The 25,332-nt window shown below is 32.0% G+C and overlaps 2 protein-coding genes across 3 annotated transcripts; both read right to left on the minus strand.

Moving 5' to 3' along the window:
* Nucleotides 1-8,291: 8,291 nt before the first annotated feature.
* Nucleotides 8,292-12,027, minus strand: LOC101256478 (5'-adenylylsulfate reductase-like 4). Its single transcript, XM_004237869.5, has 4 exons — nt 11,555-12,027; nt 9,807-9,994; nt 9,608-9,732; nt 8,292-9,023 (listed from the first exon to the last, which is right to left on the minus strand). The coding sequence occupies exons 1-4, from the start codon at nt 11,756-11,758 to the stop codon at nt 8,569-8,571; spliced, it is 972 nt and encodes a 323-aa protein (XP_004237917.1). The 5' UTR covers nt 11,759-12,027; the 3' UTR covers nt 8,292-8,568.
* Nucleotides 12,028-13,795: 1,768 nt separating this feature from the next.
* Nucleotides 13,796-21,404, minus strand: LOC101267888 (uncharacterized). 2 transcript variants are annotated; one of them, XM_004238481.5, is made up of 5 exons: nt 20,322-21,404; nt 17,556-17,691; nt 16,871-17,447; nt 15,163-16,739; nt 13,796-14,835 (listed from the first exon to the last, which is right to left on the minus strand). In XM_004238481.5, exons 1-5 carry the CDS (start codon nt 21,245-21,247, stop codon nt 14,473-14,475), a joined length of 3,579 nt encoding a protein of 1,192 aa, XP_004238529.1. In that variant the 5' UTR covers nt 21,248-21,404; the 3' UTR covers nt 13,796-14,472. The 2 variants fall into 2 exon arrangements, with proteins under 2 accessions (XP_004238529.1, XP_010320178.1); XM_010321876.4 differs by having other exon boundaries at nt 16,865-17,447.
* Nucleotides 21,405-25,332: the final 3,928 nt, after the last annotated feature.

The raw sequence follows: 25,332 nt of genomic DNA on the forward strand, positions 1-25,332 counted from the left end.
TATGCAAAAAATTATAATTTATAGTACTTTTCATATAGTTTTAGAATATCTAATTTTTTTTATGTGATATAATTTACCTTTAAAAATTAATCAAATTGACTTTTAATAAACACAACATAACAAATAATTCTGAACGCAATATTAAATAATTAAATTATTCATATAAAATATATTATTTCTTTAGTTATATCATATACACATTAATCTCAAATAAAACTGTCTAAATTATGATATATTATCAAAACGAATATGTATTATTAAATTTATTTTACTTACTTTATATAATTATATTAATTCAACTACCTATTAGACGAGAATATACATTATATATTTTTTTATAATTAAACACTTTTTTTAATAGTAAGAAAAAATAAATTATGCGGCATTTGGTAACTGCTTTTCAAAGGGGATGTACTTTGATACTGGTTTTAGTGGGAACAGTGGGCGATTAAAACTACCTTGGATTTCTCAAATTGCCGGCGATTAAATCTGGACCGTTGATGATGAGGTTAGAGAGAATCACAGCCGTTGATTGAGCGTGCAGAGCATGATGTTAACAGGAAGCTGTCGGTCACATGGCTGTCGGATTGACTAAGATTTTACTGTAACTGTTTTGAATATTGTCGGATGATTAAATTAAAAAATAACGCAATTTTTAAAAATTATAAAAAATATTTTTCAGTTTTTAAGAAATAAATATAATTTTAGATCTATGAAATTAACTAAAGTATTTTATATGGACTATTTGAAACGGAAAAATGTTTTAGAATTTTATACTAATATATGTGATGCTTATAGAGTATGTATGTCTTTCTTAAAGTTGAATTAAAATCAATAATTTAACTATAAAATCAATTCATAAATTATTACTGGACTATTGAATTAACCATTAGTTAAAATATTAAAATTTACAATTAACGACTTAACGATGTAGGATATGTATTGCTCAAACCTCTTTATTAGACAAATCGTTACAAATTAGGAATAATTATATTGTGTTTATATCCTTTATATATGAGTTCTGCTTTATTTGTTTGGAGTGTCTTTTATTTATTTTTTATTTCGCGTCTGATATTTATATTAAAGCTCGATTAATTTGGTAAAATATTTTCTAATAAAGATAACTTCATATTCAGGAGATTTCGAACTCAAAACCTTTAACTAAAAATAGGAAAAAGGCTCAAATATGTCATCGAACTTTCAGAAAAGGCTCATTTATGCCATCAGTTAAAAATTTGGCTCATTTATGTCATTACCATTGCAGAAAAGGTTCATTCATGCCATTATTTTTTAACAATTGGTTTTGCAAAACCATTTTTGACACGTTGTCAATTATAATCGGCTACGTCATCAATTTTTTCTAATAAAAAATCAATTTTTATTCAGAATTTTTATTTTTTAATTAAAAATGTTTGATGACGTGATCAATTATGATTCGATCACATTATTAATTTATTTAATTAAAAAAATAATTCAATTTTTGTTCAGAATTTTAATTATTAAAAATATTGATGTCGTGGCTGAATTATGATTGACCACGTGTCAAAAATGATTTTGCAAAACCATTATTAAAAAATAATGACATGAATAAATTTTTTTCTTTTAAAATAATAACATAAATGAGCCAAACTTTTAACATTAAAAATAAACGATTACATATTACTCCATCATAATTCTTTGTTGGTTTGTTTTCTAGTTATTATGGTGGTCAAAGTAATATTGTTGAGTGCCTATTTGGTGAACATAATTAGGTACGTTCTCAGTTTTGTTTTCTTTCGTTTAATAATTTTGGTACTCATGAAGTAAATGTTTGTGATAAATCCTGTGATATGTTTTGAATAAATCGTGTGATATGTTTTGAATAGTTTCTTTTAATTAGGCATTTTGTTTGTCCTTCTATAATTCTACCTTGATTTTTTGAATTTTGTTTTCTAATATCTTGTGTTTGCTACTGTGTGTTCTTATTTATCAATTGGCTTAGAAGATAATAAATTTGAAAGTCATATTTTTTACTTGCTTCACATTTGTGTATTTATATTCGACAATAACCTTTTTGCATGTTACATTTTCTTTTTGTTGATAAACAAGTAAGTTGATCGAGAACTTTATTAAATTTAAATCTAAATTAAATCAATCAATATCTTATAAATTAAATTAATACATTTAAAAATCGATAAAGTGAAATGTTTAAGGGTAAATATTCAACTGAACAACACCGGCACTAAGCTATATTATTATTATCTTTTGCTTTTTAAAATCTCTTGAACAATAAAATTAAAAAATCAAATGTACATCTTGCATAAATGATGGGAGTCACATCAAGGAAGATTTAAACTTAATATTTGGACATTTTTTATTGCTTAAGACGATGCTTCAATTATTACATTAGTCATTATATTTATTTGACATACAACATAATTATTGGTAAATATAAAAAAAAAGTACATGCTACAAATTTGATGTTAGCCTATCAAATCTCCCTAAAATAAAATTGTCTCTAATAAGATTGAAGTGATAGGATTTGAGATAAATCATTAAGTAAATAAATTTGATTTAGCATATGTTTTGTCCTAATTGTAATTTGTATGCATATACATTATGATTAATTTGACCTTAGCACGATGAATAAAAAAAAAAAAAAACAAAGTGAGTGATATAGAAGAACACTACAAGTAGGAAAAGGACACGTTCAAATTTACTCTAGATCTTGTGAAATGGTTCTATTTTTTTTTTATTTTTTTTTTATAATTATTGTGTCAACTATAATATTATCATATTTTATTCATTAAGGGTGGAAGCTTTTCAATATATAAATTCTTTTTTGTCAAAAAATTAACTCTTTAAAAATATTGTTTTTACTGCGAGAGATATATTTAGACTTTTTTTTAATTGCAAAAGACTTGTCTTAATCGCAAGTGTATTCGCTATTTGATTCTATCCTAAATCTGATCAATTTTAAAATATGTATTTTTTCTATACTTTTAAGTTTTAAGTAATAAGTAAAGTGGCAAAGGATATACTTTCTTTTCTATATCACCGTCTCGTTAATGAGCGTAGATTAATAGTCAAGTTTATCATGTGCTTGTTAATCTTTATCTCATTCTTCAGGTGTACAAAAATAAAATAAAATTTTACAGTAAAATTTTGACAAATCGATATATTAAAAAAGATCTTATATAACAAATATTATGGATATATCTGTACCAATTGGATCATAAAATAGGTTTTCAGAAGACATATTAGTGCCTTTAAACAAAAGCTAATCGTAAGACCATCTCTATCCAACATCAAATTTTACACTAATTTCTATATCTGGTATAAATATTTTGGTGTTTTGAGCTTCAAACTACACCAATTTTCATATTAAATTTGGTGTGTGAATAGTGGTACACCAGATTTGATGTGACATTATTCATCACATCAAATAACTTTTTGATTATAGTATTATTTTATTATAGAAACTTTTAATCAAATATTGTATAAATTGTATGTCTTAATTAAATCTCTTGTATAATTAATTATTTTTATAATATTAATTTTAGATATGAAATTTAGATTTTTTATAAATTAATTTTTCTATATATGACTTCTTAAAAAAATTATATTTATGTTAATTCTACTATACATTATATAAACTATGATTAACCTTCACAAAAATTAAAAATTCAAACATATAATTTTTTAAACAAATAATACAATTGAAGATAAGCGTGATCTTAATGCACTAATTCAAGATGCGTCGGAAAGTTCAACTCCAACAGTAGAAATGACAATGGATGAAAATTATCAATTCAATAATTTTTAGCTCGATAAAAATAATAAAGGACAAAAAGCTCATATTAAACTACGTAATTCATTAATAGAGCAGGGAGCATCGGAGTAAATATATATGTATAAAGTTGAATATTTATGTAGAATTATAAATAATTTTTTCAATTATATAATGCTTATTTAATTGTATTTCATTAATGATTTCAGTTTTTCTTTGTATGATCCATAATAATGTATAATATTTGCCAGCAATTTATATTATTTCAAAAATTATGATATAAAATAATTTTATATTAAATAATTATAAAGGGAAATATATGAGTCATATATGGTGAATGTTTTAGAAAGAATTTGTTTTATGAAATAAGAAATAATAATATAAAATTGATGCAGTAAGTTAGAATTGATTACACTAAAATTTGATATTTGAGTTTAAAATGTCCTAAGACAGAATAATTTTTTTTTTGGAAAAAAATCTCCTAATAAATCTTGTCCAAAAACTAAATCAAAAATCAAAACTAATCTTTATCTCCTCATTCCACTTCAGCAATCAGCACTGGTGCTCCTGAAGTACTTTCTTCATAAAGTTATATATCACGTTAGCACCAATGATTTGTTGATGGTCTTTCCGCCTCCGCGAGGCAAAGATAAAATCTGTATATATTTTACTTTCAGATTCAAACTTTTGACTACAATTGTTGTTATAGCCAATGGTAAAGCATCAAAATTCAAATTTTTTTTTGGTGCATCAATATAACATTTAAGTACATTGGTGAATTAGAATCGTAGCATTTAGGACATTACGTGACATAGTATAAATCAATTCGAGCGTATTTCAAGCAAATTGTCATGTAGACACGTATTTTTACTAGTTCAATTGTATACAAATTTAAGTGTATATTTGTACAGTACGCCCAAAGTTGGAGATTAACATAGACGACTTCAATTAAGATCAAGTTAAAAATCATGTTTATAGGAATATATGTTTTCAGAAACTATGACCAAACACATGTTGAAACTTCAGTCCCGAAAGATGTAACACTTGCTTGTAGATTCCAAAAGCAAAATCCGGAAAAGAAGCAAGTTGATAGCCAAAAATTGAATGATGAAGAACAAGTTGATTGAATTGAAGCATGAATGGTCCCAACTACCATTGAATGATGGCCTTGACCATTTCTTTCAAATTAGCTAAGAATAACGTGGTAGGTTGGCCCAGTCAAGTCATCAATTAGTATATGTTTGGTTGCCACTCAAATGTGTCTTTCCACTAATGCTTTGTCAACGTCAACTTTTTCCTACATCTTTCAATTCTTCAATTAAGCAATCTCGACTTTGTCGTCTGGTACATGACGTAATTGAATTGATCATTAACTCTATTCTTATTTGATTCAAGATATTAACATATATTCAATGTATTAAACGATCCTCCAAGGTTGCATTTCCTACTTCATTAGTTCATAACTCGTCTCATTTTCATTTATAAAAATTATTTAATATATCAAATCAAGAAGATCGCTTTCTAAGAAAAACTTAAATTTTACTAGAATCTTATTTTAAAGGGTCTGATTATATATATATAAAAATAATCGTTGATCCATATGGGAATAAGGACTATCATATCGCGCCCTATTGTTATACCTATCGATATATAAGTATTAAAATACGCCTTAATGATCGATTATTAATAATGGATGTGATGAGTGATTTTGCTAGAATAAGTGTTAACGAGATTATTGTTTTAATTCAGTGAATAATTCGGAGAAGGATATTAGAAATATTGATTCTCAAAAAACAAAATATATTCTTGAAATAACGAAAGCTAATATAAAAAAAATTGTAAGAGAGAGAAGCAAATTTAGCTCTCGAACGAAATAGAATACAACCTATAGATTTGGTACACGTCCTAATCTAATTTTTCTGCAGGTGGAAATTCATTGTATTTGGCTACTACCTCAATTCAAGAAAAATAGGCCATGTTTTGACAAATTTATTCATCTGATAGGGATTAATAATAACAATTAAAGAATGTTTTGTTGTTGTAATAAGTAATTTTTTTATTTTTATTCAGAGGTCTTACATACAACTCTCCCGTGGAACTGATCATCTTTATTAGGGATTGTTCTACCCCTCTAAGACGAGAATTCATATTTAATCAGATTTTAATGTGATTATCAAACACCAGATAAAAAACCAAAAGTAAACATATAAAAATTAAGGCATAATGCAGAAACATGACCCTTAACTTGGCGTTAGTTGACAATTATGACTTTTAATTCTGGTTGTACAGATTTAAACTTGTATAAAATTAAGCAAATGGACACACTACATAGCACCTTACATGGCAATTTTGTGTCTTACATGACCTCCTACGTCTATTGTGTCACGTAAGACACTTGTGTCTACTTATTCAATTTCATACAAATTTAAATGCCTACTTGTGCACATTCGAAATAGAAAGACAGAGTTGTTCGGTAAAGCCAAGTTATAGCAGTAATGCTAATAAAAATAGGGTGTTTACACATTGTCTTGAATGTTGAGGGAGTATTTTCCACTTCAAAGAGAAAAGGTCAAATCTTCTAGAAAAAGCAAGACGAGAAGTGAATAAATCCTACTAATTTTATAAAAAGAGAACTTATTCTACTACCACACTAAGACTTTCTTTTTTTATTGATAAAATCTAATTTGTATTTATGTAACTTTCAAGAATTAAAAACTACTATATTAGACTTAATCAAATTAAAGATGTGATCTAAACTTTTCTTTACACCAAATTTCATACTAACGTTTATCCAAGAAAATGATCACTAATGTAGTGGTTGAACTATTTTAGTTCTTTTTATATATAATATACTATGCATCTAAACGGAGAGTGTGAGAAAATAATTACTTCTGTTCTTCATACATATTATCAATGGAAATAATTCTTAACGTATAAAAATATAATTTGGTCCTCCTTATAATACCATGTAATTAAAATAATCCTAATGTATATATATATGAAAAGAATTATTTGAGTTAAACCTTAAAACTAACCGTGCAAATAAACATATTTCTAAAGTTAAATACGATTTCATACCTTAATTGTTGAGCATATAAACTCCACAACTAAATTATTCACTCATTAGTTTAACATACATCTCTAATTTGACTATACTCTCATTATATAAACTCCACCAACTAAATTATTCACTCATTAGTTTAACATAGATCTCTAATTTGACTATACTCTCATTATGACGTGTGTAATACACTCTCTCTTTATTATTATTTTTTGAATAAAACATTTGACCTAACAAAAATTAAACTTTTACTACCTTTCCATGAAACTATTGTATTGATAATAAATATATGTTTTTGCCTTTTAAAATCATAACTCAACTGTGTCTTTTATTGTTAAAAAATATTGTACAAGGAACCAAAAAATGGGTATTCCAGGTAAACTTAACATCTTTTTTTTTGCTTAAACTAGAGTATACTTGATAACATATATGAACTAAAATGATAACTACTTCTACAGAGTATAAGGAATATTTTTATTCTTTTTGTCAGCTCATGCATATCTAAACTATTCCACCATATCTGTTACTGGTGGGAGGTAGCATGTGTAATACTGGACTCTAAGCTATTAGGTGAGCATCACAAACCAACACACACAATCAGATTGTTAAGCAAGAGAAGGAGCACAGCGCTGCATGAATGACCGCTGCTTCATTTAAGCTCAATCTGTGTTCATCATCATCATCATCATAATATTTTTTTTAACAAGACACACTTAATTCAAGTTCATTATAACGAGGGATTGGACTACCCAGAAAAGTGAACAAGGATTTTGCTTCAGAAGGTTTTGGGTTATGGTCTAATGTGAAATCAAAGATAAGACAACCTTATTCATGATTAAGATGTACACACTTTCTTTATCATATTTTCTTTGATAAAGACCTCAATTTTCTCTAATACTATGGTGTAAAGTCAAAAGTGCATAGTGTGTCAATAATTCAAAAGTGCCACAGTAAAGCAACAACCAGAAGGCAGAGTACCTTGTGATTAAAAACAATCACTATTTGTCAGTTGCCAACCACTTTGAATGCCTAAAATAGGAAAAGGGGACAGTCTAATTATGTTTTATGCCTTACAAAATGATCCTCTAGTTATTTTAACTATCCTAGAGTAAAGCATGAGGCCGGATGCCGAGAATAACCATATCACATACAAAAGCTTCAACACTTGGTATAATAGGAAATGAGAATCCTCAAGAAGAAGGAAGGCCTCAGAACTTTATTTGATTCAACAACTTAAAAAGTTAAAGCATTTCATGCTCACCCTTTCTTGGAACCAACCGAACTCTTCCCGGATTGTGTATCGTTTCCCAGCAATTCTTCAGAACAGATTTAATCACTTCTGCACTTTTTCTCATTAGTGCCTCTGCATGCAGAGGGTTTAGAAATAAAAAGCAAAAACATGTGTTCTGAGTTTCACCTGAATTTTGTTTCACAAAAGATGTAATTCAAGACAGCTTAGCATACAAAAGGAACTAGACAGTGTCTTGATTTAATTAAATAAACAAAGATCTGAATTCAAAAGCTCTGCCTATTAGTTAAAGCTATATACAATGTGGGTACATTATTTCTCCGACGGTGAGAAAAAAATTCTAATCTACATTACATAAAATTGAAGCATATCGTTTCAAAAGCTTGATATTGCATAGTGCTGCGCCAATCGGATAATACCAGCACCAATTATGGTTGCTAAAACAATTATAAAAGAGCACTATGATTATAGATATGGCCATCAAAGCAATTAGTGAGTTGAACTTACTGGTTCCACCCGGCTAGCGCTAGACTCTCCGAATGAGACAGACGCTAAAGACTTTGAAGCCCATGCCTTGGCATTCATAGCTCCTTCCTGCAAGTTGCTTCTTTTGCATGGCTCCTTCAGTGAATTACATAATTGTACAGCTCGGTTCAGGTATAGCAGAGGAAGCTCCCACAAGCTTCTTATTCTTATTTGTAATATGCAACCTCCCAAGCCAATTTGAGCTATCTTACGTAAAGCTGGAAATATCATATAAAGTACTTTCAATAGCACAAATGCAGTGGCTAAGGCCAAATATGTCTCTTGCTGAAAAAGGTTCTCAGGAGATCTGGCCCAGGAGAATGGACAGTTTTCCTGGTCACTTCCATGCAGTTTCAAAAGATTTGAGGAGCATCCCATTTTGCCAAGAGAAGTGGCATCCACCGAAGCACTATGAAAACCTGTTTAAAATTTAAAAGAGGCTTAAGATAAAGAGGCAACTTAAGCAGGAGTCTTCCCATATTAGTGGATGTCACACAAGGAACAATTTTAAAATACTTCGATAGCGGTAGAAAAGTCAAACAGCAGGGAGAAGAAGATCTGAACGATGGCTGAACATAATAAGCTGCATTCCTAAAAGAATAAATGAACACCATACTTCACTATTCTGATGTAACATGCATTAGCTCGAAACCTACTTCGAGCTACAAAATAAAGGTAATTGAACATGCGCATGTATATCAAATAGATTAGACAGGCAATTTACGAAAGGCAAAGAGGGAAATGGAAGTTCTGAAAAGAAAAGCTGAGGCCTAGAAAATGTAAAAAATGCAAGTGCATTGAGCAAAACCATTTTAGCAAAAGTGAAAAAGTTACCACCAATGTCAATTCATTCCTACTTTCAAAACTCTCAGGATCAATAAGGCAATTCTCTTTTTGGAGAGTTTGAAGGGTTGAATTGGGTAAGGTTACTCAATCTATACAGATTTTGTTTTAAGGGGCACTGAGTTCAAACACCATAATACAATCTAACAGACACGCTTACCAGTAGTGCCACCATAGAATTCAATCACTGAATCAAGGGAGCGAGAGCCATGATACCGCATGCGCATTGTTGAGTTTAAAAGGAAGAGAGTCGGAAACCCATGAACTCCATACTTTGAGAGAGTGCTGAAAGGACATTCTTAGTTCTCAGCACAATATAGAGAAAGCAATACGACATACAACATTAGTTTTACACTAACCTTGGCTTAACAGCTGACTCTTCAATTGCGAAATGGGGAATTGAAGGATACAAAGAAGACATGATGGAAAATTTTGGCCTAAAACTTCTAGAGAAAGGACACCAGGATGCATAGAAAAGCAAAGCAACATAATCATGTGTATTCCGGTGAATCATACTTAGTGCCCTCTGCAATGACAGCTCATCTCCCTTCAAAATAAAACGCAGAACCATTAGAATTCCTCGAGAAAATAAAAATGAAAATACAATCACATTTTCTGTGGGTGAAGGCAGGGGTGGATCCTATGTATGTTGTCCTCACATCATAAGAACACAGGGAAGAAGTTAAATGCAGATGGAGGAGGTCAGCAATTTAAAAAAGAATTCTGATATTTCAACATATGACACAGGGTGTACCCACTGGTAATGCACATTCAACAGCGGAAGTGATTCAACTTGGTGTGCTCTAACTTCCCTACATTTAGAATTTGATAATTGCAAGGCATCGACCTTGTAATGTCTTGACTTGATACTCACGTACTCTTACATCTAAAATGGTTCATGTTGAAACCCTAGATTCACGGAAGCGGTACATAGACTAAAAAAAGTTGTACTCTTTTGAGTAATTGCAAGGTAAGAGCATGAGCAACTTTGCTCTTCATTTTTATTTCTTGTTTCACCAGTACAAATTGGGTTTATTGCTTCTCCTTTCGGCACCCTAGGGAAAATGCATGATGATCCAGTGGTGTGGGATCCTCCTGCAGTGAATGAATGAAGACCTAAGCCCACACATGTCATGTATCTTTCACTTAGTACGAATCCGCTGGAAAAAATCTAAGCAAGCGCCCATGACACGTTAACATTGCAGATGCACGGTTGAGCAAAACCTTGAACAAAAAAAGCATACAAATCTACAGATATATGAAGCATAATGACCACATTAACCACCAATATTAGATAAAGCCAAATTAAAAATTAGGTGAAGGGCAGGCTGACGCCAACATGACTATACAGAATAATCTTCAATGCATTTTGATTTGGGTAGCTCAAGGTGCCAAAAAACTGAAACATATCCACAGACTCTGCATTCCATATGTTTGATTTCTCAAAGCAGTATGGTTAAACAAGACCAGTAAATTCGTTCTACACGGAATAAGATTTAGCTACTCAAACCAACACATTTGAACAGCAACAACTATTGAAAAACATTGAAGCTCAGACACACAGCCCAATGCAGCTTTCACCATTTCTTCGAGATTGACAAATAAACAAAACAGTTTGTTATATATATGACTAGAATACTCAAACATGAAACCAAGAGAGTTCATGAGTCTCATCTAAAAGCTCTAACTCATCCGAACAAGTCCGGTGTAGACCTTCTATCCTACTCTTGCCTCTGCATATGCTGATCCTACACAAGGTCCAATTAGTCGAAATTCCTTTCTATAAACAGAACTCAAAAGGTATGCAGCTAATCACAAATATTTCAAAATTCTGGTCACTCTCTAGAAACAGGAAATTCATCCAAAAATAATGTCACAAAAAAACTAACTAATTACTTTGCCATAATTCAACTCAAAAAGACAAGAATCATCACCACCTATTCACTAAACGCCCAAAAAATATAAATTTTACTGCATCTGCCAATTTGTACCCCGCTAGTTTATTAATCACCTTGCTAACAAGGTAAAACACCCAAAAACCAACAGATTCAAACAAAAAGGTGAAAATATTACACAACATACAATACAAAAGAAAAATTATCTATACCTGAATAACTTCAGCCACATAAGAAGATTGGATCCCATCTAATGGACAAGTCAAATCTTGAAACCCCATAAAAATCGAATCTTTAACAGATTTCAATGGACAAACTGAGCGAACCGACACATTAGCAGTCTCCGGCGACGCCATCCCTTCAAAGACCATCAATATAACCACAAACCCAGCTGCAAAAGCACTTAAAAGACCCATTTTTCCAGAACTAAGAGATTTCTCTGTTCTTATAAAATTGGATCAGAAAATTTCCGAAACCCACCAAGAGAGAAACCCTAGATCGACGAATCGACGGTGGCGGTGGCAGCGGCGGTGGAAAATAGAGCCCAGCGCATGTTAGCGTTAAGGCTCCAGATTTTTGTTGAGAGGAGAATATAGTAGTAGTAGAGATAGAATTTTTTTTAAAAAAATAAAAATTATTAAACGATAAAAACAGTTGTTGTTTTTTTTGGTTTTGTTGGAACATCAAAATCCACTCTGTATAAATGGACCACTGTGTTTGTACTTTCTGCTGATTTTGTTATACTTTTTTAGATTTTTTAGTATTATTATTATTTGAGATAATGATATGTTAATCGTATTAGAATTTGAGGAACTATTTTAGCAGAGTACACACGTTATATCAAATGTACAGTCCATTCATCAAAATGGTTGTTTTTTTTAATTTTTTTATTTTGTATCCAGTATAATGATATTTATAATAAAAAATAATTAAATTCATTTTATATTAAAAAATTTACATTAACAAGTAAAATTCTATAATAAAGACGTATTGATCACTCCACTATAATTTTAATTGATATTTACATTAATTGTTTATGCATGAGTTTTGGTCATAAGAGTAACATATAGAAACAATAATAAGGATAAAATGTCACTTAAATGAGGTTTAAAAAACATTAAGTATATACTGACTTTATTAAGTCGAATCAAAATTCATAACTTTAACCTGAAAGAGTCATGAGAACACCTTCAAGGCAGGGGTGAGTTAAAAGAAAAACTATAATTTTATGGTGAGTATACTTTATATGAAATTAAACTTAGGTATTTTTTTTATTGTGTTCAGTGTTATGCATTAAAAATATCGAAGCTCTCAACTTCTAGTAGACAAAAAAAACTAATTATGATTTAATAAGAAATCATATATATTTTTAGCGATAATAAGGTATTGAGTGAAAAGAGGCTGTTGTGTGCGTAGAGAGTGTTTATAATAGAAATTCGATACAAATAAAGCATATCTAAACAATAATTAAAGGAGAATATAAATAGAAAAAGCCCCATAAATTTTGTGGAAATAATAAAAACTTCTCAATTCTTATATAATCTTACGAATGAGCAAATTATAATTTATAAACAAAATTCAAAATATCGTAAGTCACGACATTGATAAATCACATATCTCTGTGTAGTACTTTTATAAATAAATGTTTGCGATCATATGTTATTATAAACATTCAAATTCACACATATGTTCACAAAAATCTATTAATTGTCTAGAAAATCAAAAAAATAATTAGTTATTCATTAATTATAATTTTAAAAAATATTAAAATGGTTCAAATCATCCATTCACGTCTAGCATTTTTAAAATTACAAAACATAAATTTATAAAAAATTTTAAAAAATGAACTCGCAACTGAAATTTGACGTCCTACTTTTTAGATAATTGAAGATTTGAAATGAAAATTTTGCTCCTATTTTGTAAACAAAAGATAAATTCAAATCGAACAAATAATATCATATACCTAATAATTCTAACACCAACCACATTCTAACATCCAATGAATCTTTTGCAAAAAGGCAAAACAAAAAGGAAGCATATATATTACCTGCTCAATCATGAGATCATAGAGTTGAAAACAGAATGATGAAACAATTTAAAACTCAAATTCTAAAAATAAGAAATGTTACACACCTAATTATTGGCCTACAAGACTATGATTGGTAGTTGACATACAATGATGAGCACACCAAGTTGCTTGAGCTATATTATTATTAATTTATTGAATCTAAGCTATCAAAACTCTTGCAAGATTTAAAATTAATTGGTTAAAATAAGTATAATTTTATTATAAATTTTTTAATATGCTTATAAAATATAAATTTAACTGGTTGAATCTTGTTGAAGTCGATCTAATGAAATGAGAGATGCATTCCAAATCGAAAGTTCTCTACGCATATGCCAAACACTATCACATGCAAAAGGGGAACTTTCAGACCTAATAATATCCAAGCTTGTAAGTCAAGGGAGCATTGTATAGAATCACATAATTTGCTAAGCTGCATTACCTAAACAACTAGTGTGCTTGCCTGTCTAATAAGTAAACACAAGGCAAAAATAGAAAACATAGCAACACAGCTGCAAAAACCAACTTCTACCAGAAAGCTTAAAAATGCCCAAAGTAGTAAACAGTAACAGAATCATTTGAAAGAAGAATCTCAATGAGATACCGGGGTAGGGGAGGATATCATTGTCATCTCTGCAAAACTGATCTCAAAAATAGCTTCTTCATCCATCCTCCATCATGCTGCTGCTAACCGATCAAAGTTGCTTCTACATTTTCTCCCATCCACAACTCAAATCGGAGACACATTCAGCAACTACCTAATAATCTAAAAATCATCAAATGTTTTGGTCCAACTGATGGATCCTGATCCTACCATATCATGTATAACTGATACTTGGGACTGCATTGTTTCAAAAAAAAAAAGTCTAAAGAAGATAAAAATCTCATTATCTTCTCTAAGACACAGTTGGTGGTTTGACTTATTTCAGTCAAAAGAATAGGGAAGGTTACCTACTAACATAACTAACATCAATCTGGAGTTTCTAATTGCTTTCCAGTTCTGGATGAACAAATACCTCCCTTTAACCTAATCCTCTGTCTGAAGTCTATTTTCAATGACAAGTGCTACATAAAGCTAAACTGCCCTGCAGTACTCCCACTGCAGGTTGGACACATTGCACCAATTGAACCAGCTTCTAACTGGTTAGAATCTTGATAAAACAAATTTCTGCACCAAACACATACCATAGTCACCTGATTACTGCCAGCTAAATTTGGCATCAAATTGTCTTTTCCGAGCCAAAATGAGGAATTAAATCCTTGTTCTATATCCACATCGTAAGGTAAAACTCGAGGCTCTTCTTGAAGCGAATTTGAACTTTGTGTGCTCATGAAACTATATTCCACCGGTCCCGTTCTGTCTGAGCTCAACCCATCAAAGCCAGTGTTGCCATTATACTTCTCATTCTCTCCATAAAGATTGGGAACCTGTCCAAAATAGCAAGTTAAGAAATATATGATAAGTTATCGAATATAATGGGTAAAAATTTCACATCAATCTTCATAACTTAAAAAATATCTGCAAGTCTTTTTTCATTGTTTCTAATAGGAAAATGGGTTCATTAAGAGTATATGCAAAGAGAACTGCAACTACTACTTAACTAATATGCTATAGCATTTTTCTTCAAATGCATGGCAGAATGATGTATTTCTCAAACTAAAATAGTCACAGATACGCATATTATACACACACACACACACACACACACACACACACACAGAGAGAAAAGTAGTCCAATATATTATATTGCATACCTTATCTGACAAAACATCGTAAGTCTGGAAACAATTAGATGACTGCGCTACTGAGGTTGAATTGCCTGCTGAGCCACCTTGCATGACATTTTCTACACCCACTCTCCAAATGCTTCCAGCCATGACGTCCTCATTAGGTTTGGCATCTCCACAACCAAAACTAGTAATGATCTTCTTTCCAGAGTTATCAACTTCATTTAATTTGTGTTCATTCCACAATTGACTAGGAAAAACAGTGTTGAAGTTACTTCCAAAATCCCCTGTTTTTCCCTTGAAAGACGAATCACTTAAATCAATCCCTACTTCTCCATGTTTATCGGTCTCCAATCTTTTCTGGAGATTATCCTGAACGCCATAGGTTTCCTCCATGCCAAGTTGGAAAGGTGTGCAGTTCAAATTTGCACTTAGATCCACATGAGAATTGCCGAAAACAACATTTAGATCATGATGTCTTGGGTGTTCTAGTCCATCAAATTTAGATTCTTTCAAAGAGTTGTTATAGCTCCTGTGCATGGTATATTCCTTGGTAGAAGCTTCTGGTACATTGGTTGTAGAAAACAATGCATTTGCGGACCTTTGCAGATCATTACCTTCCAGTGTGCTTTGGTAAACTTTGGTATCGTGATCTTCTGCACATGATGCCCTTGCATTCATGGCCGGAAAAAGCGGGCAGAATGCTAGACTTTTTTCCTTCTCTGTGTCACTGGCAGCAACTTTTTTCACAGCATAATTGTCACTAGAAGTAAATCCCACTATATTACTTCTAACACTCTGCAGCTCACTAATCTTGGGCTCCTCTGCACTTGTTTTCAAATCATTAAAAATCAGAGATTCAACCTCACTGTTCTTGTCACATGCCGGAGAAAGTAGACTACTCTCATCACCTTTCTTCTGTCCAAGCTCCTCTAGAACGCAAGCAGAAACATCAACTGCATCTCTTTCAGCTGTATCTTTTACATGTTTATCTAGATGTTGAGCAATTGAATTATTGTCCTCTTTCATAATCAGCTTATTGTCATTTGAATTAAGACTGCCACACTCCTTATTTTCAATATCAGACATAATGCTACTAGGTCTATGCTCACCTATGCAACCAGAAAGAACTCCGACATAATCTACAGTGGATCCTTCCTTATCACAAGATGGGGTACCTGTGCTGCTCTTTAAATATCTGTTTCCTTTAGATGTTTCTGCTAGGAAGGATACACCATTCATATCATCAATGTTCTTCCCTGAGTGATCTTCAGTATGTGGAATTTGTCTGGCTTTTATCAAACTATTCCCACCCGGCAGACTGGGATTACTGCATAAAACAGTTGTTGAGTCGGTATCCACAGACCGACCATTCTCTACTTTGCTCTCATCCACTGTAGGGAAAAACTTGCCATCTTCCATACTAACACCACATGAATCAACAATGTCATTTGAACAAAGCAAACCTTCCTGTTCAGGTTCTTCTATGTTGGAGCCTACAATTACTTTGCTTATATCCACACATGTTTTTTCATTCGATGAAATAGGGGAACGGCTCACAGAACTCCCTTCCTGGTTATGACAACCATTACTGGTTCCTTCAGCTGCAAGATCAGAAAACATGAGTCATGTGGTGTTCCACAATAACTATTATCATTGTTATTGAATGTAACTGCTTCAAAACTTAAACTCAAAGTAGTTTTATTAGGGTCAGTATCCATAGCCTCACCCAGACCTTCTAGTTTATTGTCAGTCTCCATGTGATCCTCCTGGATTTTAGTAGTCGGTGCAGGATTATCACCAGCATCTGTAATTACACCAGCATTTTCTGTCAAGTTCCTCGGTAAAACAACTGAATCCTGCATAATGGGTTCCCTTAGCATGGCTCCGCTAGGCACCACAGGTTCAATGCCCCCTCCCATTTTGATTGGAAGCGATCCATCCACAGTCTTTACCTGCTTCTTAACATGGTTCCCAACATGACCATTGTACCGATGCTTTTCTTCAAATGTCTTATGGCAGAATTGACATTCAAATTTTCCGTCTCTAATTATTACCCCGTCAGTAATGGATTGACCACCATTTCTAGATTTCCTTCTCTGATGAGAAAATAACTGGTGCTGCAATAAATCATCCTTATTATTAAACGTCACATTGCATTTGTCACACTGCAAAAGGTCCCCTACTTGGACCTCCGATAGTTCTCCAAAATTCAGTAGAACTTGCAACTCCCCATGACCAACAGCAGGGGATGAGTTATGAAAAACAGAGCTTTCCTTCTTGCCACCATCTTGAATTCTGAGATCTGAAGTCTGAAACATATTTCATGCATCAAAGCTCCATGTAAGGGGAAAATAAAGCAGGACAAGAAAAAATGTATTGTTTTTTTTATAAAAAAAAAAGGTTAAGCTTATACTAACCAGAGCACATGCATTAGTAATCTCAACAGTTCCACTGCCATTTACATATGTTGGAAGATTTTCATTCCTTTCACCACGAAGAAAGAGCAAATATGAAGAGACTTCCTTGCATGTGCCAAATTGCCGTCCATTAGGGCTGAGAAATTCAAATGTCTTACATCATCTAAATTGAACGCATATAAGAGAGAGAGGAGTAAACAAATATCACAATATTAATTCTGAATCATGTGTAAACTGTTGGATGGGCTTGGTTTTTGTTCAAGATACAAATGTCAGCAATTTGCAAATTATGATAACAAGAAAAACCTATTAGAGATCTACACTGAAGGAAAGTTACAACTACTAGTGCGCCCAGACTGGCATACTTGTAGACTTGCCCTGGAAGCATATTTGGAGGACCAAACAACCTCTTAAGGTTTCCTGTTTTGCATGGGCAGCCCTACATAAGGCATGTTTAACCCAAGACAACCCTAGGCAAAAGGGCATCAATCTCATCAACAGATGTCTTTTCTGTAAACAAGATAATGTAAGTTTCAACCATCTTTTTTTGCACTGCTCCACAACAGTCGCATATGGCATTTCTTCTTCTCATTGTTTGGCCTCCAATGGGTTATGCCCCTCTCCATCAAAGATGCTTATGCTAGCTGGATATGTAGGAGAGTTGATAAGTGATAACACCATCAAAAGTACTTGGAGGCTGATCCCAACAGTAAATTTTGTGGAGCATTTGGAGAGAGGGGAACTGCAGATGTTTTGATGGAATATCAACTCCCATAAGCACCATTAAGACTAGGTGTTTAGTTAGTCTTTATAATTGGCACCTTCTCTACCATGTAAAAAATGCTTTTAACTTGTCAAAAGCTTGGTCAAAGAGGCTATAAATGTCCTTGAGGACATCAAAGAGACCAAACTGAACAAGGTCATAGCGGAAAAGGAAAAAAGCAGTGTCATATATATATATATACACACACACACACACAATCTTCGAATACACATTCTATTCAAATATATTTTTAAGGACAAATTCTTCCAATAATTGTAACTGTACTGATCTCCCTTTGGTAAATAAAATTCTTACATACCAAAAGAATTCTACAAATAATTTCATTTTTCTAATCAGTATACCAACATAGTACCATGAACCTTTTTCAAAGCAAATATTCCCTCTGTTACATTATACGTGTCCTACTTTCTTTTTTAGTTTACTTCATGTAGTACATCAACTTTCTAGATTTAGTAATTTTTGAATTCCAACACAATCACTTTACCCTTAATAGCACTTCCTTGTAAAAATAATACTGCGTGTCTAAAACACAAGATTGAAAGGGCACTTTTCATATGTTATACACACCTTTAATTAAAGACCACAAGATTCGAAATCTTCCCTACATTCTTTAAACTTTGAGCCTAGGCAAACCAAGACAATGAAATGAGGGAGTAACTTCTATAAAGTTGCAACAGCCACAAGTAAAGAAGTTTTAGGCATACAAAACCTATAAATTGTATCACCATGTTTTAGGCATACAAACCAAAGTAGCTTGCTTTGGATGGCGTGCTACGCTCAGGCTGCAGAAAAGAGGATTTAATCTTTGCAGCAGGTGCTTTTATGTGAGAATAATAGTGGATCGGTGAATTACATGCTACTCTAGTAACTTTCATGGCAGATTTGGTCTATCTTTTTATGCATTTTTGGAGTTCATTGGGTAATGTCACCAAATTTTAGAGAGCTACTCATATTTGGCAAACACAAAGAATTGTCAGGAGACATAAGAAACTTCGGAGGACAGTCCCCTTGTGCATAGCATGGACTATATAGCTAGAAAGGATTAAAAGATGCTATGGTGGGAAGAGGGAATGAGTACCTGTTACAAAATTTAAATGTATTCATAATTTATGTTGGAATAGAGGGTCTTTTGCAACTGATGTATTGGATTTTCAGGATTTGCTAGAGTCTTGTCATGTAATTTGGACAAGTCCTGCTTGTGTGATCTTTTCAGACCATTTTGTTACCAAGGACATGACGTCATGACCTGGATATAAGGATATGGAGGTCAACAACTGGGGTAGAAGATTAAGAGGTAGTCAAACTTTGTCTATTTTCCTCATCAGTTTTACTATTATTACTCATATGCTATTTTTTCCTTCAATTCTATTATTACTTATTGTTTTCTCTGCTCCGATATCATATTGTGTTATTGCTACTGTTCTCATCTCCATTATGTTTCAGCATGGTTGCCTCACTACTATATTTTCCTTTCCATACTGGTTTTTATTATGCTTTACTTGAGTTGAGGGCTTATCAGAAACAACCTCTATACATGACAAGTAGGGGAAAGGTTGTGTACACACCACCACCCTCCCCAAAGGATAACGCTAGGCATGCTGTTATCAAAATAAATAAATATGATACGAAACAAAACACTACCTGTATAACTCTAACTCCCCAATGAAAGAGTCACTGCAAAATCACTTCATTTATTTCATTATCATCTATGTAGGCTTTGATGAGAATCATGCCCCGAGAGACATCAAGATCCAGTTGTTTTCCATAAATGATCAAAAAAGAATCAACTATGCATCAATCCTAAATTAGTTAAATTCCGCTGAATTCATTGCTTTCTGTTCAAATGCATTTGCTCAATATTTAAGGTTGAACTTTGAAGCCAAACTAGAGTTCTCTAATACCCTAACCATAAAACACTCTTGACAAGAAAACCAATAAAGGTAACAAAAGGCAATAAGAGAAACAACAGCATTTCTAAAAACCTTATGTAGCGTCGACAATGCAACCATGAACGGCCTTCTTTCCTCTTAATAGAAAGCAAAAGCTTCCAACTTTTTGGCAGCATACTCCCGAAGTCATCTGCATCCACAATCCTCCTCTTCTTTCGCGTACTCCCCCATTGCCCATTCAATCTCCCCAAAAACCCTAACAACTCTTCTGCACTCCCTAACCCCTCTGTCCTCCGCCTCAGTTCTAGGCCAAACGGATCCACCGATGCTCCTAGAACTGCCAAATCCACTGGAATACCATCCTTATTCATGATCTCTTTATCGCTATCATCCACATTTTGATAAACTACAATGTCCTTCACTACCTCATCCACTTTAACCTCAGCCACCCTGACACCATTCTCATTCTTCCTAGGCCGACCTCGTTTCCTTTTCTGCCCAATTGAACCCACATTGGCCAATTCGAGGCCGGGAACAGGCACATGCGAGGGCACAGATAAGGAATCGGAATAATCAACACGGATAGGTACCAAATCGGTAGGGTTCTTTTGAGTACCCGAACCAAATAGCTGTTTAAGAAGGGTAACGATTTGGGAACTCTCCGAATTCGCTGGGCCATTGTTAGGAGATGGATTCTGAAGAGGGTGAGGAGAATTACGGAGGTGAGGTGTACGGCTACGGATGGCGGAGGAAGCAGAGGCGGTAGCAGCGGGGGCAAGACGGAGACGGGAATAGGTTTGTTTGCGGGACCCAGCGGATTCATTGAAAACGGAACGGTCGATTTTAGGGATAATGACATCGTCGTCCCGGCAAGGGTTGAAAGCAGCGGGGGAACAGAGGGAGAGTGAGTAAAGTTCAGATTGAGAAAGGAGTCGGAGATCAACGGTTGGGATTGATTCCGCTTGAAGTGCGCCGTCAGGGACGGTGGCGGAAGAAGAATCGACGGTAACGGAAGCCATGAAAAAAAAGAATTGTATAAGTTTGGAGGGAAGATCGATTTGTTTTTAACTTTTCAATGAATTTTTTAACTGTTGCTTGGTTTTGTGAACTTCTTTCTATTGGAAGATGAAGCAGAGTGAGGTAATAGGTTATAGGCCTGGTTTATTTAGTTTGGATGTTTACAGCAAAAAATGAAACTACATGAATTTAATCGATTTTAAAATTATCAAAATTAAATTAAAATATAATATTATTTATTTATAGATTTGATTGTTTTTTATTCAGTTCAATTGTTAATCATAGATAAAAATAAAAGAAATAATTTAGTTAAAATGTGAAAAAAGTGACAATAACCATCGAGTTTACTGTGAATAAAGCCTAAAAGTTCATTATTTTGGGTTAGAAGGAAGAGACGGTGACATTTTCAATCTCATAAAGAATTGTCATAGAAATTCATATATATAAAACCGATAAGATAAATATATCACGTTGACAATGTTGCTTTCATAAGTAAATTATAAACAAATTCCGATGAAAACACATATAAAATCTTTAAAATTATTTATGTATATATAATAATAAGGTATATGTATATAATATTATCGATTCGGTTATTTTTTTGAATTTTTTGAACAAAATCATAATCAACCCAAATAATATCGATTTTTAAAAATCTAAAAAAAGAAAAACACGTCACCAAATAAAATGGATTTAATTATGTTTGATTCAATTTTTATTTATACCGTAAATACCTTTAATCACCATTAAAAAATTAGCACTCGCATTTTTTTTAATTAAGAATTGAACCTAAGAACATAAGATTGTTGATTTACCACCTTGGTAGATAGGTAAAAATTTGAATCAACTAAACTAATATAATTTTTACTTAATTTATCGGCGTTGAATTATTAGACTAACAATTTTTAAATGGTTTTGTAAATTCTTTTTTGGAAAAAATGTCTAATTAGATGTACAATTATATCATACCTATTAATTCAATTTAAGCTTTTAAATATTATTTATTATTGAAAAAACAATAAAACGTCGAGCTATTGTAAATAGTATGGAGATACTCTCCGTCATATTTTAGAGATATTAGTGTCTATATCGTTTAAAAATTAGAGTATATATGTCATTCACTCTGACGAAAGACTAAATAGAGACACATGCCCAATTTTATTCGTTGAATCGATATTTAATAAATGTCGAATCGATAAAGAAGATGATAACATATGTGTGCCCGTTTGTATAAAAGATATATATGTTATAGTTTTTGGATGGCAATGACATCAATATGCCAAAAGTATGACGAAATATATTTGCATATCATTTATGATAGTTCGAGAGTATTTTTTTTTCTATTTGTTAATTATTTATCAAATGAATTCAGATACGTTAAAATAAATCACATTCTTAAAATAGCCTAAAGTAAAGTTTTTTCCCACACAATTAATTATCTCATTAAAATAAACTCCTCTCACTTAATTATTCTCAGAAAATAGGGATTACCACCTAATTGTTTCCTAATACAAAATCTTACTCGCTTAATTAGCTTCTAATTTATTCTTATTTCCATAAAATAAAGTCTCTCAATTTAATTATTTTCCTAAAATAAAGTTTTACATACTTAATTATCTCCTTAGTTTATTGTTTTCACTCCAAATCAACTCAGAGTGTGTCTAGTATGAATGAAAACATTTTTTGAATTTTTTTTTATAATTTTCTCATTTTTGGTTAGGACTGTAGACAATAAAATTCGCGTCGAGAAAATAATAATCAAGAACGGAAAATTATAGCAACAATCGATTTTATTATTTCAAATGCGAGTGTTACAATCTCTATAATTCCTCTGAATAAGCCTTTTCAAATATAAATTCAAGGGATTTAAAGCTTGTTCTTGAATCTACGATTAACTTGAACTTGAACTTTATCTTGATCTTGACTTTTATTTGAACTCAAGGGCTTCGAGCTTGTTCTTGAATTCGGTGGTCTTGATCTTGATCGTTCTTGAACTTGAATGCTTGAATTCTTAAACTTGTAGCTTTGTAGAGAATTAAATGGCGTTTGTACCACAGAGTTTCTCTAGCTTCTTGTTTAGAATTTTCTCTCTCTTTTCTGAATTATGAGGACCCCTATTTATAGTTTTAGAATAGAGGAGTTGCGATTGAATAGGATTCCTTTCAGCCAATCAGATTGAAGTGACATGGTATTTGGGCTTTTATGGAGCGGGTTTGTCATCTTTGACACATGTCATGATTCTATTGGTTTTCTTATTTGACTTGGCATGCCACATCATCTGCACACGTGGCGCCAAGATGGGCTCTAGAAATGAGATGAGATTGGGTTTAACAAATTGGGTTCATCCAATGTAGCCCAAATCAATTAATTTAGACTTTAATTAAATCCATATTTATTGGACTTAAATATTTAACTCAATTATATCAATCCACAATATTTATTTGGATTAATATATTTATGAATTCAATATAATCCGAATCATTTTATAAATTTATATGTAATAAATTTTAAATGATTACAAGGACAAAAGTTTTGGAAAATGTTTTTTCAAATCCACTCATTTTCCTCAAAAATTAAGGAAAATGACTTCTCTTCAAAAATTAAGGAAAATATTTTCCAAAATTCTCCTCCAATTTTAAGTTACATTTTTTTTTGGGAAAAACAATAATTTTTTTAAAAAAAATTAATTTTAATATTTTATTTTTTTACCCGATCCCTGACCCCCACTAACCCACCACAGGCCATTCCCCCCCCCCCCCTCCCCCCCAAAAAAACAAAAAATTTGCTTTCTAAAAATATTTTTAACTTCAAATTTTTATTTTTAAACTCCTACCCCCCCCCCACCCACCCACCCTAACCCCCAAAAAAATTAATTTCATTTTTTTAAAATACTATAAAGTTCAAATTTTTATTTTTTCAATCCTAACCCCCCCCCCCCTTCCCAGCCCCTCGAACAGCCCTAAATAAAAATTATTTTTAAAAAATATTTTTAATTTCATAAATTATTTTCTACTCTAGTAAAAATAAAAGATGGCCCTCAAAAATATTTTTCATTCATAAATCAAACACTAAAAATCATTTCCGAAAAATATTTTCTACTCACCAACCAAACATGAGAAAATAAGTCTAAAATCTACTTGTTTTCAAAAAACTAGGAAAACATTTTCCATGGAAAACATTTTCCTTCATACCAAACACATCAATGTCTCTCCTAATCTTTCACCTCCAATGTCCTAACTCCAATATGAGTGTGCAAATGTCTCTTCCCATGTTCGGACTCCAATGTGCAAAAATCGAATTGAAAAATGTTATTAGTTTATTATTATTTGGTTAATGGGTAAATGATTTCATAAAAAAGAATTACAATTCATTAAGACTATAAGAATTTACTATTTTATTTCTACATAAATATAAAATATTAATCTCAATACCTTAATTAATATTGTCTTTGTTCTTTAGCCTACAATTCACACTCATAGTGACTTTGAGTTCACAACTTTGCATTATACAAATGGAAAAAGGATAAATATATCTCTAAACTATCATAAATTGTATGCATGTATCCTCCGTCATACCTTTGAGACATTGGTGCCCATGTCGTGAAAAAACTAGACCATATATGCCCTTTTACTCTAATTGAAGACTAAACATGAACACGTGGCACAATCTTATCTGTCGTATGATATATAATAAATGTTGGGTCGATGGACAAGTTTGTAACACGTGTATGTTTGTTAGTATAAAAGATATATTATGATCTAATTTTGGACGGCAAAGAAACTAAAGTCCCAAAATTATGACAAATGATATATGCATACCATTTATTTACAAAATGTCAAAACCTAAACTAAAAACCTTATTCCTCTTAATTTTTCTTGTGTTATACTTGTATAGTAATATTGATGGTAGTTATTACTATTCTATTTTCATGAGTGTTTGTAAATCCATATTATTGTTTTATCTTGTCAAATTGTGGGAGAAGAAATATTTGTTCTATAAACATTTTTTTATTGGAATAAAAACTCAAACCATTAAGAATTAAAATCAATAAATTGAAAGCTGATAAAAATGTTTTATTATTTTGATT

This window comes from Solanum lycopersicum, chromosome 4, assembly GCF_036512215.1.
Source record: "Solanum lycopersicum chromosome 4, SLM_r2.1".
In the NCBI taxonomy this organism is placed as follows: domain Eukaryota; kingdom Viridiplantae; phylum Streptophyta; class Magnoliopsida; order Solanales; family Solanaceae; genus Solanum; species Solanum lycopersicum.